This window comes from Emericellopsis cladophorae, assembly GCF_022114955.1.
Source record: "Emericellopsis cladophorae strain MUM 19.33 chromosome Unknown NODE_25_length_288687_cov_117_495977, whole genome shotgun sequence".
In the NCBI taxonomy this organism is placed as follows: domain Eukaryota; kingdom Fungi; phylum Ascomycota; class Sordariomycetes; order Hypocreales; family Bionectriaceae; genus Emericellopsis; species Emericellopsis cladophorae.
This window is the reverse complement of record NW_026250950.1, coordinates 23380-41484: the sequence shown is the minus strand read 5'-3', so window position 1 is coordinate 41484 and position 18105 is coordinate 23380. Positions and strand designations below refer to the sequence as shown.

Genomic DNA, 18105 nt, shown 5'->3' with positions numbered 1-18105 from the left:
CCCCTTCCTCTTCGTGTTTCCCGATTACAACGGGACTTTGCGATCGAAACACTCCTTTTCAGCTACTCTCAAGCAAGTTGGCAGCCATTGTATCTCGACTTGACGCCCACCGCTTCTTCAAAGAGTAGGCAATTGGGTTTCGCGCGAGCGCATTTGTCTCTTTCCCCCGAGAGCCAGCAATCATCTCGTCCCTCGCGGCATGTCGCACACCCACAAAGAGCCGCCCACAATGATCCCATGATTCCGATTGCCATCGCCCTGAACCACGACGACGACAAACGATGCCGCGGCTCTCGCTCTTCCGTCTCCCCGCCAAAGTACGCCGCCGCGTTCGTCGCAACCGCATGGCCACCCTGCTCTTGCTCCTGCTGGTGTTCCTCCTCCTCATCGTCCCCTTCTACCTCCTCTACATTGTCTACCGGCCGCCTACCTACGTCATCTCCTACCTCAAGACCAAGTACCCGGACGTCCTCTTTGAAGTCAACACCAATGAGAAGATTGTCGCCCTGTCGCTGGACGATGCGCCGAGCGCCCACACGGAGGAGATCCTCGACATCCTCAAGGCGAACAATGCGCACGCCACCTTCTTCGTCATAGGCGGCCAGGTCGAGGGGCGCGAGCATATCTTGCGCAAGGTCATCAGCCGGGGGCACGAACTGGGCAACCACGCCATGCGCGACGAGCCCTCCAAGAATCTCTCCAACGAGGAGCTCGAGAGCCAGCTCCTGGCCGTCAAGGCCCAGTTGACCGCCGCCTACGAAGCCGAGCACCAAATCCTCCCAAACAACTATTTCCGTCCCGGGTCTGGGTTTTTCAACTACCGCATGCGCGACTTTCTGGGGAACCGCGGCTTCAGAATCGTCCTAGGGAGCGTGTATCCCCACGACCCTCAGATTCCCTATCCCGACGTCAACGCGCGACACATATTAAGCATGGTGCACCCCGGAGCGATTATCATCTGCCACGATCGACGGCGGTGGACGGCGCCCATGCTGCGGCAGGTCGTGCCCGAGTTGAAAAGGCAAGGGTATAAAATTGTCACGATTACAGATTTGATCAAGTCTGTCGAGCCGCTGGGCGGCCGCTGAACTTGTGTACTACTGGACGAATACATAGCATCTCTTTTTTGGGTCAAGTAATTAGAGATATCTTGTAGAGCATGGTCGGATTGGCGTTGAGCACGGGATAGAACATTTATAGACTTCCGCAGGATCAGACAGAGAACAAACTCCGAAATCAAATCACATAATTAGAGCTCATCTCGACGGTGAATGTAGCATGCAGGTTGATCAGTAAATCAGTATTCTACTATGTGTATCTGTTGTTTCCACTAAACGCCCCTAGGCCTCCGCCGAGCTGGCGACCCGTACAAAGGTCGCCTGAAGAAAGCAACACTAAATCGTGGTATTCCAATTAATTATCCGCTTTAATGAGAGTCGTAGCATGTCTGCTAAATTCGTGCGTTTCGCCGTCATGAGTGAAAGTATCTCCCCCTTATTTTTTTAACCTCTCCAGAACCAAATGACGGCTGTCAATATGTACAGACGAACATATCTCGCCAGACCTCCAGGGTCTTTTGCTCCTTACGAGCCTTTTTCGGGTACATTTCTTATATCCACACCGAGGTTACTGGTGCGCGCTGTTGGTTGTCCGGGAAGAAGGTGGCCATCACCTCATGAACATCGTTCAAGTAGTCGTCGGCGCTCATCTGAGCGAGGCCTCGCGTCCTGATGTACTGCTCATCCTCATAGATGACGTCCAAGCGACCGGCACTGAAATCCTCCGCCAGCTCGGTAACTTGCGCCAGTTCTTGGCCGAAGGGGCTTGCATTTACTTTTGCGGAGAATTGCTGCGGAGGCATTGGAGGGGCCTGGCTCATCCGGTGAGGCCCCGAGGAGTGTGAGGTAGCTGATACGCGAGTTGATGTGGACGATGAGCGCGAAAAGCTCAGGCTGGGGTTCGAGTTCTCTGACAAACGCGAAAGAGACTGCTTGCGGGCCACGGCGTCCATCGAGTTTTTCTTGGTATGCGAAGGGGACCTTTTGGGGATGGCCGGCGCATCAGCAGGAATTCCATGAACGACAGCTGTCCCAGGAGCGACAAAATACGAGGACAAGTGGTTGGGCTTCGGTCCTGGACTGTACTCGTTGTCGCCACCGGGACTTGAAGGGGCCGTTGAGGCGGTTGTGTTTGAGGTCGCAGCATCGGACTCATCAATAGTTGAACTAGTCGCATTCGAGTTGCTCCTGGAAGGCTGGCGGGGATAGATGTCGGGGGCATTGTAGGCGAGCATGTTAGTGGTATGAACCAGCTCGAGTGGCGCCGAAATGTTGTTGCGAAGCGCCCTTTGCGAGGGCGTCTTGTGAAGCGTGTAACTGCGTTTAACGCTGTCGCCCAAGTCGGCGCTGCCCTTGTTGGCCCGACGGGTTGTGAAGGCTCTCGCGAGCGACATGATGCTGGCTGAGGTGTGTGCAGGGTGAGTGTTCAGCACTGGCTTTAACACGAGGCGGAGGCGGTTATTCAACGTCTGGTTGACGGCGTATGACCAACCGCTCGTTTCCCCAACAGGAAACGTTACAGAAGCGAAAGGTGGTGTATGGTAGCGTGGTGGTGACGATGTTTCCGACGCAGCCCACTTTTACGTTGCATCCAAAGCTGAAGTCGGAAGGTAGCTACCGAGGCGGCCCAAATGCGAGGGGTTGTCGAAACCAGAGAATGAACCTCTGACAAGCTCTTCCAACAGAATGAAATCGAGGGATGGCGGTAGTGGTAGTTGACTTGATTGGGAACCAGCTGAAGACGTAAGTCCGTGGTGCGCCTGTGACACAGATGCGTGCCGGTCAGGGTCGACGACGGAAGGAATCCGGTCGTTCACGTGCAAATAAGGCGTGACGTGATGTTTTGGTGTGTTTGTCGAACCGAGCAAACGTCGCTCTCGGCTTATTGTTTTGAATGAGTGCGTTCCGCCAGCGTTTGACGAGGCTTTGTGTTGCTGCCCTGAGCTGTTTGATGTGCTCTGCTTGCTTGCTAGCTCGTCTGAGACTGAGCGTGTCGATCCAGCGATGAGTGAAAAGCGTTTCGGAGCAGAGAGAAGAGAAGGGCGACGTGGTCCACGCGTTCGAAGGAGGGAGAGCGTGAATCCGCGGTCGTGAGAAAATGAAATGGAAGAATCGAAGTGGCGAGAGGGACGGGCGGACTTGCGCGCAATTGATGAACCAGCAGCACCTTCCGGAGGAGAGCAAGAGCAGCAAGTGAAGGATCGCACAGGAAGAAGGAGCGGCAGGCCAGGCTGATAAGATGGATTTGATCGCAGCAAAAGTGCGAGTGCCTGAGCCGGAGCCTTCACTAAAGCCTTGGCCCAACGGCCCCTGGCGGGCGACAAGTGTGGTGAAGAGTTCCCCTGTCGGTAGGCGCCTCTGCCATTGGCCAAACCACAGGGCTAGCGTTTGCCGCCGGCGTGGAGTTTCCACCTTTGGTCCCCAGGCTTTCCAGGTGTGCCTGCACCAACACAGGGCGCCACCTCGATTGGCACCAACTAATTACTAGAAAACAACTTCGTCTCCATTCGATCTTGGTTTGCGAGGTTGTCACATGTGTAACTACTAGTCTAGACAGTACGACTCATAACCTCTACTCTGCGGATGCTTTTCCAGATCAACGCCAGATAACGCCGTCACGCGGCAGTGCCCATGGTCACGACGGCTGCATTATGCGCCAGAGACCTGAGTCGCTCAGCAGAACAGGCGCCGTTGGTGGCTTGGTGCATCGATGGTGGCCGTGACCTGCACTAGACTACCTTAGCTGCCGTCGTGGCACTTGTGTTTGAGCAGTCCATCAAGCTTGGTTCGCGCCGAGCAAAGTTTGCAGTCTTCTAGACTATTTGTCATATATGCCTCTCCATTTGAGCCGAGCCTTACAGCCGATGCCTCAGCTAGCAGCATTCGAAGATCATGGCGTGACTCTCAGTTGCATTGAATGGAATAAGTGTGAAGTGAAGGTGCGGTTGTCGGGCGAAACAATGCAGCGATCCTATTGGCGCGCAGTGCCAGTGCCCCCCTGACTATTGGGAGCACGTTTGTTTCAGGCTCCTGGAGATGTTTGAAGTTGTGCAGATGCAGCTAAGAATAAGTCGGGGATCTCGACTTGACGCAAAGCAATCTTGTTGCGTCAATGGAAAGGATGGTGCCTCGTTCGAAATGGTATCTGTGCATAAACAAGAGACTCAGGAATCAGATGATCTCGTCACCAGAAACTGTTCTTCGTCGCAGCCACGTCGTTCCGGTCGCACCTTTATTCTATTGTTCAACTAACTGTCTTCGACTCTTCGCTGTGGATTGCCTTGCATGAGAAACAGTCGTCCCCACTGCATTGCTTGTGCACATCCCCCGCTGGGGCTAGACTCTACACGTAGCGTCAAAAGCAAAACACCGAAATGCGATGCGGGCATTGCGACGCTGTAGGGCTGGCGCTGGCGCGCAGAGCGTGAGGTCATATGACTCAAGAGCTAACTACCAATTGCACCGCCTATCCACGCAGAGCCAACGCCATTCTCTTAGACAACTCAATGGCCTCGAACTCCTCCTTGATTTCGTCCAGCATCCCGTCCTTGGTCAAGATGTCGACCGCAACGCCAGCTAGACCTTTGGCGGCCCTGACGGCGCGGTAGAACGCAGGACGACCCCCAGCAGCGACCTCGAATGCAGGCGTGTGCGGCCCGCTGCTGGGCGCAGTGCCGTTCGCCGTCACAATCGCGAAGAACGGATGGATGGCAGGGAACGCATGCGAGATGTCACCTTGGTCAGTACTGCCAGCGGGTGACCGAAGCTTGTCCGTCACAGGGTTGGGGAGTGTGCCACCAAGGCCCTCAAACCAGGCAGCGTACGACTCGGCCATGACATCGTTGGTCACCATGCTTGCGTAGCCATATGGCCTCATGGTGACGTTGAGTTTCGCGCCAGTCGCCAGTGCGCCGGCCTCGAAGCAGTTCATGAGCCGGTCAGTCCACGCCTCCAGCTGATCCTCGTTGGCGGAGCGAACTTGAAAGCTAGCTTGTGCCAGGCTGGGGATGACATTGATCCTCGAGCCTCCAGAAGTGATGACGCCGTGGATTTGATCCGTCGACAGCGATTGCTGGCGAAGCATGGAAATGGCATTGTACGCAAGTACCAATGCGTCCTGAGCATTGATGCCCTCGTATGGCCCGGCACTGGCATGGGCCTCCTTGCCGTAGTACTCGACCTCGAAGCGATCCGTTGATGAAGTGATGGCATAGGGAGTGTCGGATGTTGAAGGATGCGCCATGATGGAGACGTCGATACCGTAGTCTTCAAAGATGCCTGCCTCGAGCATCTTGATTTTGCCTCCGAGACTCTCTTCAGCAGGGGTCCCGAACAAGATAACCTTGCCAGGGAGCTTCTCGTCTCTCACAATCTTGGCTGTGGCCAGCGCGCCGGCCAGGGAAGCGGTTGCAATCAGGTTGTGTCCGCAAGCGTGGCCGAGGTCAGGAAGGGCGTCTGCTCTTGTTGGTTAACGATGCTTCCACGGTAGTTGGCTTGCATGCAAGCCAGCTGATACACCCACCATACTCGGCATTGAACGACACGACTGGACCATCGCTATCGCCCTCGAATACCGCGACAAAGGCTGTACTGATATTGTACGCGGATTTCTCGACTTTCCATCCATCTTGCGACTCCATGAACGTAGTCAAGAGCTCATGAGCCTGCTCTTCTTCCCAACCCAGTTCAGGATTGTCGTGGATTTTCTTGTTGATCCGCCAGAGATCATCCTCGATCGAGTCTACGTACTCAGAGACAGCTTCGAACTGCGGGCTCACGGTCTCATTGCGAGCTACGAGTCTCTGTGCTGAGGCTCCAAGAGCCAGCGCTGCCAGGACAAGCGAGTGGGGCGTCATTTTTGATAGATATGATACCATCGGGGTGAATGTAGACGACCTCATGAGGAGCACAGCATGCCTACAAGTACTTTCCACGGACGACCCGCGCAAACGACCTCGCCGCAGCCTCCGCTATCGGCAAAGATTATGCAGCCAGGTCCCTTTGATGATGACGCTCCTCGCCTTGGGACCTTCTTGTCTCGTCAGACATCTGGAGCATGCTTATCTCTAGCCCAAGAACGAGTCTGGGATGAGTGAGAGGATCGTGGTACGTGTCTGTCTTTCATAGTGGATATCGGTGCAGCCGGCAGTGACAGGGCTTAGCATGAGGAGGTCAACGTCGGAGACAGAAGTTGGGTCCGATCACAATTGCATCCTGCCTATAGAAACACTGCAGGTGGATATACCAGGTGACTGTTCGTCGAGCCCACGCCACGCGGTCTGTTTACCAGCGTTCAAGGACAGAGGAGCCATGACAGCAGGACGCAGCGGATCGGATGAGAGAGGATTCACGCTGTCTGGTATAAGTGCTTCAAAACATGATGAAGAAGCCATCGGGCGCTCGCGTCGGACATGCCCCGATGTCTGTGGGGAAAGACTTAAGCTTGTCTGCAAGGGTTCCTCCAGTGTGGAGAGATACCATTGCTACCCCTGCGTGCGGCATCACCATCGGCACCACAGGAGCTACTCGGTGACCACATATCGCTGGTCATTTCACACGGTTTTGGCAGGTGATCTTGATTCATGGCAAATTGTGCGGCATTGGGGAATATCGAAACCCTTCTATATGGTAGGTCGTACGCTTCAAGCGTCACTCATTGAGTCGTCATCGTCATCCTCCTGCTCGTCGTTCTCGGCCCCTTCATCGCTATCACTGTCCGTGTCGCTCTCTTCCACACCGACCAGGCGGTCCTCCTTCTTCCCCCCTTGCTCCGGTACCCTGTGCGCGAAAGTCTGGCGCACAGAGCCATTGGTGCTGGTGTCCCAGACGTGCATGCTCCCGTGGCTGCCGGCGACAGCCAGGCGGAACCCAACTTCAGCGTCAGGCGCGAATGTGGTGGCAAAGACCTTGCCCACGTCCAGATCACGGGACACGACGAGTTTGGGCCCTGTCGAATCAATATTCCACAGCTTCACCGACTTGTCTGAGGACCCGGTGGCCATGAAGCCAGGGATGACTGGGTTGATGTCGAACGACGACACGGACTCGTCGTGCGCTTGCAGGGTCCACACGGACTTTGTGGCCGTCGGGTCGGAGGGTGCATTCCGAATGTCGTGGTAGTGCACCGCACCGTTCTCGGTGGAGACGAAGAAGAAGTTTTGGTCGTGGGGATCCCATCGCACGTTCTCGACGTCGCTCTCGACGCCCCATCGCGGTGCCTTTGCGTCGGGCGCACGCATGTCAGCGGCCACGACGGTGCGGTCGTAGCTACCACTCAGCAGGACCGTGGGCTCTGCCGAGTGCCATGCCAAGGAGCACACCTTGTCGGTGTGGTATGAGTACGACTTGGCGCACTTTGTGGTGTTGAGGTCCCATAGCTTGACTGTCTTGTCTGCTGAAGCCGAGGCGAGCAGGTTGCGATGTTGACGGTTTGCGGCCAGGGAGAGCACGGCATCGACGTGAAACTCATCGTTCGCCTTCTTGGACTTCTTCTTCTTCTTTTTCTTGTCCTTTTGCTCTCCTGTGTTGCCGCCCTGCCCAAGGATGGCATTCGGGTACATGCAGTCGATGGTGTCCAGGTCCCAGACCTCAATGTCGGGGTCCATGGTGCCAATGGCGACAAAGTTGCCCCGCGCGACCTTCTCGACACCGGCCTTGTTGACCGGCATGTCGAGCCACTCGACCGCGAGTGGGATGGCGGGCAGCATGATGTCGTGGTGCACGTAGAGGTTGTCGGCTGCGTCCTCGTAGACGTACACTTCGAGGTGTGCGAGCTCGTCCTCCACCTTGGCCGAGAGAATGAGGTTATCGGTTGCCAGAATCTGGAGGTCTTCGCGATCCTCGTCCTCGTCGTCCTCGCCTGCTTCGTTCTTGAGGGTGATGTAGGGGTCTTCGGCGTTGGATTCGTAGTACGCCAGGTTCTTCACGTTGCCAAAGATTCCCATGCTCTCGCCTTGGCCAGGTGCATCGTCCTCATCGTCATAGTTGTCAAGGTTATATTCTTTCAGATCGTCGTCGTCGAGGCTGCATAGCATTAGTCCGGGCGTCGAGGAGCAGTGGCATGCGCTGCACTCACTTGACCTTGTCCTGCTCCTGCTTTCCGTTCTTGGCACCTTCAACTTCCATCGAAGAATCGACCTTGTCGTTTCCTCCCTTCTTACCAGCTTCCTTCTCTTGGGCCTCCTCGAGGTCCTCCTCTGCGTCGTCAAGCTTCAGCTTGGCCAACTCGGCAATGCGCGCAAACTCCTCCTCGTCAAAGGTGTATTTCGTAGGGAAGGGCGCGGCGAATCCCCTGGGGACCCATTGGGCCGCCGTGATCATCGAAGTCATGTTGGCTGAGTTCTGGCAGAGTCAGTCCACAGCCAGCGTGGTGGTGTTGTTGCGCTCTTGGAAAATTCCCAAGTCCTCCGAAAGTTTTATGGTGGGGTTTATCGATAAGAATTTGTCGGGTGTTGATCTGCGCCGGCAAAACCTCGCGGCGTGTTGTCTGGCGTCAGTCGTCTTCCCTCGCCGCATCATCCACCCGCACATCTCACACAGGCGATCAAAGACCTCATCGCCGGTAGGATGGGTGACGAGCGCGACTACGATGGGTACAATCCCCCGAAAAGGAGGCGTGTTGAGCATACGCGCCCCGACTCGCGCTATCAAGATGGATCGCGAAGCTCAACCCCTAGGACGCAGTCTCGCTACGCGCCCACGCCTCGTCGAGAGAATGACGTCCCTGAACCCGACGACGAAGACTCAAAGGCCCTCGACCGCGACTGGTACGGCGGCGATGAATTTGGGGGTCATTCTTTTGGCGACGACACTCACAACCCCTTCGCCTCCTACGAGTCGTCCGCCTGGGAGGGCCAGCAAACGGAGAAGGCCAAGTCGGAGAAGATGAACAATCGGTACGACGCGTGGAAGGAGCAGAAGAACAGAGAGAACGATGCCTGGGAGACGAATCGAATGCTGGTGTCTGGTGTGGCGCAGAGGAGGGACATGGCTTCAGATTTCAACGAAGAGGAGGGCACGCGCATTCATCTGCTGGTCCATGACCTCAAGCCACCTTTCTTGGACGGCCGTCACATATTCACAAAGCAAGTCGACCCTGTGCCGGCGGTCAGGGACTACCAGAGCGACATGGCCGTGTTCAGTCGCAAAGGGAGCAAGTTGGTTAAGGAGGTGCGACAGCAGCGAGAACGGCAACGACAGGCCCAGCAAGCCACGAGCTTGGCCGGCACCACATTGGGCAACATCATGGGCGCGAAGGAAGAGGATGGCGACAGCGCACTTCCAGTGGCTGGCGAAGATGATGCCGACAAGGCCGGCGGCGAGCGCAAGGGAAATAAATTCAGCACGCACATGAAAAAGGGCGAGGGCTCCAGCAACTTCAGTCAAACAAAGTCGCTACGAGAGCAGCGAGAGTTTCTGCCAGCCTTCGCCGTTCGTGAGGATCTACTGAGGGTTATTCGTGAAAACCAGGTTACGATTGTCATTGGCGAGACGGGGTCTGGCAAAACAACGCAGCTTACACAGTTTCTCAAAGAGGACGGGTATGGCGACAAGGGTATGATTGGCTGTACACAACCACGTCGTGTGGCTGCCATGAGTGTAGCGAAACGCGTGGCCGAGGAGATGGAGGTACCACTAGGAAGCACTGTTGGATATGCCATCCGCTTCGAGGACTGCACGAGCAAGGAAACCGTCGTAAAGTACATGACTGATGGTGTCCTCTTGAGAGAGTCGCTCAATGAGCCGGACCTGGACAGATACTCCTGCATCATCATGGACGAAGCCCACGAGCGCGCGCTAAACACCGATATTCTGATGGGTCTGGTGAAGAAGATTCTTCGACGCAGACGGGATCTCAAGCTCATTGTTACTTCAGCCACAATGAACGCGAAGAGGTTTTCGGACTTTTTCGGCGGCGCGCCTGAGTTCACGATCCCAGGGCGAACATTCCCTGTCGATGTGATGTTTCATCGGTCGCCGGTGGAGGACTACGTTGAGCAAGCCGTGCAGCAAGTGTTGGCTATTCACGTATCGATGGACCAAGGCGATATTCTTGTCTTTATGACCGGTCAAGAAGACATTGAGGTCACTTGCGAACAAGTACGGAAGAAACTCGATGCGCTGAATGATCCGCCCAAGCTCGAGATCCTGCCCATCTACAGTCAAATGCCAGCTGATCTCCAGGCCAAGATCTTTGACCGAGCAGCTCCCGGTGTGCGGAAATGCATTGTCGCTACCAACATTGCCGAGACCAGTTTGACAGTCGACGGTATCAAATATGTGGTGGATGCGGGATACTCCAAACTCAAGGTGTATAACCCCAAGATGGGCATGGATACCCTCCAGATCACCCCAATCTCGCAAGCCAACTCTTCTCAACGCTCCGGCCGTGCAGGACGTACAGGGCCCGGCAAGGCCTTCCGTCTCTACACTGAGAAGGCGTTCAAGGAGGAGCTCTACATACAAACCATACCCGAGATTCAGCGTACGAACCTCTCCAACACTGTTCTCATGCTCAAGTCGCTTGGGGTCAAGGACTTGTTGGACTTTGATTTCATGGACCCGCCGCCCCAGGACACCATCCTCACGTCCATGTTCGACCTCTGGGCGCTGGGTGCGTTGGACAATCTTGGTGAGCTGACGGACTTGGGACGCAAAATGAGTGCGTTCCCAATGGATCCTTCTCTGTCCAAGCTCCTGATCACGGCCGAGCAATACGGCTGCAGTGAAGAGATGATCACAATCGTATCGATGCTCTCGGTCCCGAGCGTCTTCTACCGCCCCAAGGAGCGTCAGGACGAGGCCGATGCGCAGCGCGAGAAGTTCTGGGTGCACGAGTCGGACCACCTTACGTACTTGCAGGTGTATTCGGCATGGAAAGCCAATGGGTTTTCCGACAACTGGTGTGTCAAGCACTTCCTGCACCCCAAGTCGCTGCGGCGAGCCAAGGAGATTCGCGACCAACTACTCGACATTGTCAAGATGCAGAAAATGCAGCTCATCAGCTGCGGCATGGACTGGGACCTCATTCGCAAAGCCATCTGCTCGGGGTACTACCACCAGGCTGCCAAGTACAAGGGTTCAGGCGAGTACATCAATCTCCGCACCAACCTGGCCGTGCAGCTGCATCCCACAAGTGCCCTCTATGCGGGCCATCCACCCGACTATGTTGTGTACCACGAACTCATCCTCACATCCAAGGTCTTCGTCTCCACAGTCACGGCAGTGGACCCGCACTGGCTGGCCGACTTGGGAGGTGTCTTCTACTCCATCAAAGAGAAGGGGTACTCAGTACGAGACAAGCGCATCACCGAGACTGAGTTCAACAGGAAGATGGAGATTGAGGCCAAGATGGCAGAGGACAAGCGCAGGGACGAGGACCGAAAGTATGCTGAGGAAGAGCGCACCGTGAAGAAGAAGATTGGCAGCGATGGCAAGAAGTTTGTCACTCAAGGCGCAGTGAAGAAACCCGTCATCAAACGACGAGGGAGGGGGTTTTGAGGATTCATTTGTCTGTTTCTTTGGGATTTTTTTTTGGATATCATAGCATGAGTCGAGGCGTTCAGCGGCGGACTTCAAAGGCAGATTCTCCCTCAATGACATCCTTTCTCTCCGTCGTCACATCAACGACCTTGGCACCGCGCGGACCTTGGTCGATATCTTTCAGCAACTTGTCGAGTATATCTCTCTGGCCTTGCGCTTCACCTACCACCTGGTCTCGTCAGCAAATCCTGGCCTCTCTGCCAAACGTCAAAGGATGTATACCTTGTTATCGGTGGTGTTTCTACACCACCCTGTGATACCATATCCCTGAGCGCGTTCTCTGGTAAATTGTCTGTTCAAAATCTCAGCACCTGTCAATGTAACATGCTCTATATCTTGAAGCATCCACGGATTCATCTAAACATACCGGAATCCAACACCTGGCGTGACGTCAGTCAAGGCACGTCGAGAGAGATCTAGGGACCACATACCCTGGACTTTGCCTCCATGGGCCACGAAGCCTACCTATTTCTCGTCAGTCTGGTAAGTGTATGATTTTGAGTGACCCCATACACGTTCTGGATTGTTGGCCATCTGTCGCATCATATGAGCTCCTGTGCTGGTGTGGTTGTGTTGTCTAAGAGAGGTGTTGTAAGGCAAGGTGGGAGGCAATCAGATCAACGTCAATCGAAGATACTGACCCATTTTTGAAGACGTCAGCGAGCTACCAAGCAATTGAAATACGAGCACTGTTCAAGATCTAGTATGTGTTTGAAATCAGAAATAGAGTAGATCGAGAATTGCAATAAACAAATAGTAAAGCGACATTCTTGTAGCTGAGCGAATGCTCACATCAGCGAGGTCCAGAACCAGCACAGCTAGCATCATTCGTGAACCCCGACACTACCAGGCGTGTCGCAACTGTCGTCACCAGCACCTTCCTCAACCACAACTCAGCACACAGCATGTCGGAACCAGATTTATCATCAACGATTCGATTTCGTCCAAGCAAGAAGCGCAAATACCGACAACGTGCGCCAGACGAAGACGACAACGGCGATACACGACCCGCGCCACCGACACAGCGCGCCTCTGCAGCCGACTTCTTCGAGGGTGGACAACTCGACGAGGCCGACACAGTCGTAAAGGCGCGCGCGAGGGCGCGACTACGAGGCGTTAACTTTCGCGCGACAACCCAACCTGAGATCGATGAGTCATCGCAAGCCATGGTGCTACGTGGAGAGGATCCAGACGTCGTCCCCGTGGCGGGCATCGCAGACCGCTTCACACGCCAGACAGGCCTGACACAGGCGCTCGATGATCGACACCTGTTTGTTTGCCCCTCCTCCGTGTCCGGCGGTTATTTTGGAACTGGGTTTGGGCTAATCATAAAGGAATAACTTCATAGAGTCACGCCTCGCAAATCGCAATACAAGCCCCAAGCCTGCCTCGCCGCCCGAGCCTACTGCCACGGCTGAAACGGCGTCGCGAGCAAACACCGCGCGACAGGTGCACATTTCCTCCGAAGTCCAAGAAGTCGACATCCCCACGATACCCGAGATCCCGTCTCGCATGCAACCAGCCGAGCGACCCAAGAAGATCAAGCTCGGGCCGGACGGTAAGCCATGGCGCGGAGGGAGAAGAAAGAGGCGAGGAAGCGATGATATAGCGCGAGACAAGCTGGTCGAGGAGCTGCTCCACGAGAACAGACGTGAGTTTCCGTGTGTGAACCCGAACGATGAGGGGCTAATGCAGATAGTGGACGTGTACAGCATGCCGACGTCAGTGACAGCTGCGGCATCAGAGGGCGAAGAAGGCGACGCAGATGAACGTCTCGCGGCTCAGTTCCAGCAGCAGTACATGGAGGACATGGCGAGAAAACAAGCGAAGAAGAAGAAACCCGCCGCAGCGGGACAGCAGGGCCAAGCTGCTGCAGCAGGTGCGGAAGAAGTATTGAAGGGGCCGAAGCTTGGTGGTAGTAGGAACGCCAGATCGGCAGTAAGGGACATGCTCCTGCGGAAGGAGAAGGAAGGAAAGAAATGATCAGCTCAGTGTGGACATGTCAAACGCGATGGAATATAAGTATGCAAAGTAAATGTGATCCCAACGTCCTACTGTATTCATTAACAGCAACATGCGAGCTTGTAAGCGACGCCCAATGAAGCGCTTTCCGGGCGTAGTAGTGCTATGGCCTGAGCCAAGTCGCTGCTCGCTTCCCTATATCCAATATGTCAAAAGTATCAAACGCCGCGCCCATGAAAAAACACCTGAAGAACAATGTGAGTAATAGCACAGAACAAGAGCCCTACCCAGACAAAAGTCAGGAAAAAAAAGCGCCAGAAACAGCAACATGCAAACATGAGCAATCAGAAAGAAGTATCAAAAGGTCCCCCAAGCGCCATAGAACGATGAGTGCCTTGCGCGAGCCGGAGAGTCGGTCATATGTTCCGGCCTGGTCATCTAACGCATCTTGATCTCGAGTTGAATGGGCTTGAACATCCCGCCGATGGTGTTGCAGCGGGGACATTGCCTTCGCTCTCCGTGCTCCTTTGTGAGCACCTCGACACAAGCACCGCAGAAGCCACTGATGCATTCTGTGCAGGCGTAGGATTTGTTGACGTCGGCAGCGCTGTGGCAGGCGCTGCAATACAAGCATGGCTTGCGAGCCGCCAAGGTCGGCGAAGAGTCCGACAGCGCTGAGCCACCGATATAAGGGTCGCTGTCCTCGACGGAGGGGAAGGGCATAACATCATGTGTGTTGGAGGGCGGCGTCAGGGCCTGTTGCAGTGGCGATGCCTGGTAGTTGTTGGACGAGAGCTGTGGGTAGGCCGCCAGCGGAGGCAACGAACCGCGGTTGTCATTCGAAATTGGTGACCTTGGGACCTGAATCTCGTTAGCCCTATGCGGCGAATAGCTGGCGTTCTCGGTGACGTACCGATGTTCTATCATCTAAATCACCACTCATCGACGCTGCCTCGAGCAATTCGTGGATTCTCGATTGCCCACGCATACGCGAGGGATCAAGGGCCGCGGGTTCTGCAGAGTAAGGGCGGCCATCGTATCCAAGAGGCCTGTCCTCGTTCTGCACTCTGTGCAACCAGTCATGGGCGATTTCTCGCGACAGTTTCTTGCGATGTGACTTCTTGCTGACCGACGACTTTCGTCCACGGTTAGGGCCGAGAGGCCCGTTTGATGGAGGCAGGGTCGAGCTTCGGTTCGGCGGCGAGTGGTTGAGAATGCTTGAAATCGGTCTTCGGGCTTGGTTCGAAAACGGATCACTTCGAATGTCACCAATGTGCTCGATGCCTGGTAGCCTAGTCGGATGTTCGACACTGGTTCTGGGCCGATTGGCACTGCTGTCAATGTGCGAGTAATGATCCTGGCAAGTGTTAATGGATGATGATATGCGTGTGCTTATCGATAGTCTTGACTTACACCGTCGGCAGAGTCCTTGTCATACGAGCCCCCCAGGCCTGCAAGTGCAGCAGCAGCATTCGCGGTACCTTCGAGGCGAGCAATGTCGTCCCAATTGCGTGGTGTCGCAGGATTGTTGCTCAATTCGTCGAAAGCATATGCCGAGTTGTCGTAGAAGCCGTGCCCGCTAGATGAGCTGGAATTGTTGTTGCGCGATTCTGATGGTGGTGTATTGATCATCAGTAAAAAGCTTTCCTCTGTAGCAGGAAGCTTGGGAATGTAGTGCTCCTGATGAGCACGACGAATATGCTCTTGCATGGAGCGATATCTTTTTTCCTGGCAAATTGTCAATCGACTTTGTTTTCGCACAGTGACCCAAGGGAGCCAACTTACACCAGTACATCTCTTACGACACTTTGAGCCATCTTGGTTGTCGAGGGGGCAGTGAACCTCTTCCTTGGTGTCATTCAAGGCGAAAGACGATGTTAACGACGAGCGAGGAGGCATGTTGTGAGTTCCCTTGGTGGGAATTGTGCAACGTGGGTAAAGGATGAATGAAGCAAAGTGGTAATGTCTAGATCAAGTGAGAGCAGCGGACGGTCGACCACGGCAGAAAATCTAAGGATATATCGACAAAATGTGTTATAGTAGCAAATGAAGAGTCCTGGGAGGTCTTTTGGAAAATGTATAAACCAGCTGGCTAGAAAGTTATTGGAGCATGGCAGATTTCCAAGTGCTTTGCCGGCTCTGATCCTTTGGACAAAGCTCTCGGAACTCTGAAGCTGCAGCAACTTTCTTGAGCGAATCGAGAATAGATTTCGTTAAGAAATTGATGGTAATGTCAACGGTGCTCACGAGTTTCACTGATCCGGGCGCAACCTCAATGGATTGGAGTATCGTGGCGAATGACAATGGTTGGAGGGATGTATGTATGGGTGAAAGATGATGGGAGAAAGAATGGATGATGATGAGGAATCAAGCACGAGAATGACAAAAGATTTCCCCAGAAGCCGCAGTAGCAGCAACGGAAACGACTCGGGAGCAAAGGACAAATGGATGGATGGATGCGAGGAGACTGTACCGTACCAAGAGATAGAGAGCGAGAGGAGACACACCTTCTGATCAGCTCCAGACCTGCTCGGCTGGCCAATGGCGAGCTCGGGAATGAGCTCTGTCGCGCTGCCAAACTCCATTTGTCACGAACGATACTGCAGCAAGCAGCGAGAGCTCAAGAGGCAAAATAGCGAATTGGGGGGTGCCGGACCCCTGGCGCCGGGTCATGGATGGAGCTTGGAAGCGTCACGGGGACAGCTTGGATCGGGAGCTGGGCTGGGATAGCCTCGACTCGAACACCAGTCGACATGGACTTGGAGCAGGCAGGCCACGCCGAACGCAGCAATGTTCCAATTCGAAAGCAGACGTGCCCAAGAGCTACCGAAGCGATGGAATGCTGCTGGCGCCATACACCGAGCCAACGACTGACTCGAGTTTGACGGCGTGGCGAACAAGAGCGACTAGAGTCTGGAAGTGTGCTTCCTCTGTCAGAGCTCTCTCTGATTTTTAGCTTGCCTGACTTGTTGACTGCAGACTGACTCTGCAGAAAAGACTTGCAGGTCGTCGGACCCATTTGGAGGCGGGGCGGGGGGGCGTTTGAACTTTGGGCAGCTGCCAGTGTAGCGGCTTCTGGGGCTGCCAATGTAGCGGTACCAGTCAAAAGACTCGAGTTCCTGCCGTTGACACTGCATACTTGAACTGAAGCTCGGTAAAGATTCAGCTACAATGTGGCACTTTCCTCGTCGATGGTCGTTTATAGATCGACAAAGCACCGAATAGTACAGTAGTAGGCGTTCCTCACGAAGCATCTACGTAAGGTAGCTCGTGAGAGCTGCTGCAAGGTGATGGAAGAGGCTCAGATGGGGCAAGAGCTGCCGGACACGGAACAGGTCAGGTGCACTCAAGCCGCTGTCGAAGGTACGTACCCGAGGAAGGGACAGTACGGATACCTACTTACCGAATGAGGCTGCATCAGCATTCCTTGTAAGAGTTCAGGGTCTTTCCTCGCTCCACAACGCTGCACGCTTCTAACGGCCGCCCCTCCAAAGCCAATGCACCTCAAATGGCGCACCAATCTTTGGCTCTCCCAGGCCCAATCCAGGTCAAGAAGAAAAAGCGAAGGGTAAAGAAAAAAAGAAAAAAATTTGCAGTCAGTATTACCGACAGCAACTAGCCCGGCAACTATTGCTCAGTGTTAACACGCTTGATCCCTGATGGAGAGTGGCTTCCATGTGGACCGACCAGTCCTCGTCTTGGCTTGGCGGTGCACGGGTATGTCTTGTACTGTACTTCACCTCACCCAATCCGGTCATTGTTTTGTACTTGTACATGTTCAAATCGGCAGGCCCGAAAACTCGAAGCGTTCAGCCTGACGTCGACGCGCCGACATCGAGCTGAGCAAAATCTTACAACTTTGACGGCGTTAATTCGTCTCAAGTGCCGTCGGCCAATCCGGCTTGAAACGAATGTACTATAGCTTTTCCGACGACTTGTGACTCGTCGACTGCTCCAGGTGAAAGTGTGCATGCTCTTCGAGGCCCTCACGAGACGAAAAAAAAGAGACGAGCCAACAAAACTCTAGCTAGCTGCTCCCTGCACTACCGACTTTGATTGCGATGATGCAACTCCATGTCTGTGACCATGTGCTCCTGCGATCCTCTGTACATAAAGTGGCGCCCATGTCCTGCATAAGCTTTGGGAGGGTCTGGAGGCTGGAGGCTGGAGGCTGGAGGCTGGAGCTCGATATTGTGCCGAGCTTCACCAGTGCAGTGAGCTGGTGACATCACATCTTCAGTCGGAGACTATGAGAAGCTCAGAGGCCACAACATAACCAGTCATCTTACAAAGGACAGCTATAGCAAGAATAACATGTATGCTGCTCGTTGTGTCCCTAGCATCTATAACTCAGTGGGACGTCACATTGTCATTCTCTTGCCGTCCTCATTTATGATTGACCCTTGACTCACACTGAAAGTCTTGAGCTATCGGGCAGAGGCCGAGGGCCAGCCACCCCTCCTTCCGCTGTGGACGCCGAGCGAGTGACCAGGAGCGGGTCGCATGAGTTTAGAATTCGTCCGGCTTTATCTACGCATCTAGA

General features: G+C 54.6%; 7 protein-coding genes across 7 annotated transcripts; 3 read left to right on the top strand and 4 right to left on the bottom strand.

Moving 5' to 3' along the window:
* Positions 1-281: 281 nt before the first annotated feature.
* On the top strand, positions 282-1088 carry J7T54_003209 (putative 30.6 kDa protein in fumA 3'region-like protein; the record flags this gene model as incomplete). Its single annotated transcript, XM_051506766.1, has 1 exon — positions 282-1088. The coding sequence occupies one exon, from the start codon at positions 282-284 to the stop codon at positions 1086-1088; it is 807 nt and encodes a 268-aa protein (XP_051361899.1).
* A 521-nt stretch (positions 1089-1609) lies between these two features.
* Positions 1610-2452, bottom strand: J7T54_003208 (uncharacterized protein; the record flags this gene model as incomplete). Its single annotated transcript, XM_051506765.1, has 1 exon — positions 1610-2452. One exon carries the CDS (start codon positions 2450-2452, stop codon positions 1610-1612), a length of 843 nt encoding a protein of 280 aa, XP_051361898.1.
* A 2072-nt stretch (positions 2453-4524) lies between these two features.
* J7T54_003207 (aminobenzoyl-glutamate utilization protein B) lies at positions 4525-5914 on the bottom strand (the record flags this gene model as incomplete). The annotated part of the gene is made up of 2 exons (XM_051506764.1): positions 4525-5513; positions 5581-5914. 2 exons carry the CDS (start codon positions 5912-5914, stop codon positions 4525-4527), a joined length of 1323 nt encoding a protein of 440 aa, XP_051361897.1.
* A 786-nt stretch (positions 5915-6700) lies between these two features.
* J7T54_003206 (putative WD repeat-containing protein-like protein) lies at positions 6701-8387 on the bottom strand (the record flags this gene model as incomplete). The annotated part of the gene is made up of 2 exons (XM_051506763.1): positions 6701-8081; positions 8134-8387. The coding sequence occupies 2 exons, from the start codon at positions 8385-8387 to the stop codon at positions 6701-6703; spliced, it is 1635 nt and encodes a 544-aa protein (XP_051361896.1).
* A 237-nt stretch (positions 8388-8624) lies between these two features.
* J7T54_003205 (Pre-mRNA-splicing factor ATP-dependent RNA helicase-like protein) lies at positions 8625-11558 on the top strand (the record flags this gene model as incomplete). The annotated part of the gene is made up of 1 exon (XM_051506762.1): positions 8625-11558. One exon carries the CDS (start codon positions 8625-8627, stop codon positions 11556-11558), a length of 2934 nt encoding a protein of 977 aa, XP_051361895.1.
* Positions 11559-12505: 947 nt separating this feature from the next.
* J7T54_003204 (uncharacterized protein) lies at positions 12506-13583 on the top strand (the record flags this gene model as incomplete). Its single annotated transcript, XM_051506761.1, has 3 exons — positions 12506-12870; positions 12935-13251; positions 13300-13583. The coding sequence occupies 3 exons, from the start codon at positions 12506-12508 to the stop codon at positions 13581-13583; spliced, it is 966 nt and encodes a 321-aa protein (XP_051361894.1).
* A 417-nt stretch (positions 13584-14000) lies between these two features.
* On the bottom strand, positions 14001-15194 carry J7T54_003203 (uncharacterized protein; the record flags this gene model as incomplete). Its single annotated transcript, XM_051506760.1, has 3 exons — positions 14001-14423; positions 14476-14919; positions 14976-15194. The coding sequence occupies 3 exons, from the start codon at positions 15192-15194 to the stop codon at positions 14001-14003; spliced, it is 1086 nt and encodes a 361-aa protein (XP_051361893.1).
* Between the last annotated feature and the right edge of the window lie 2911 nt (positions 15195-18105).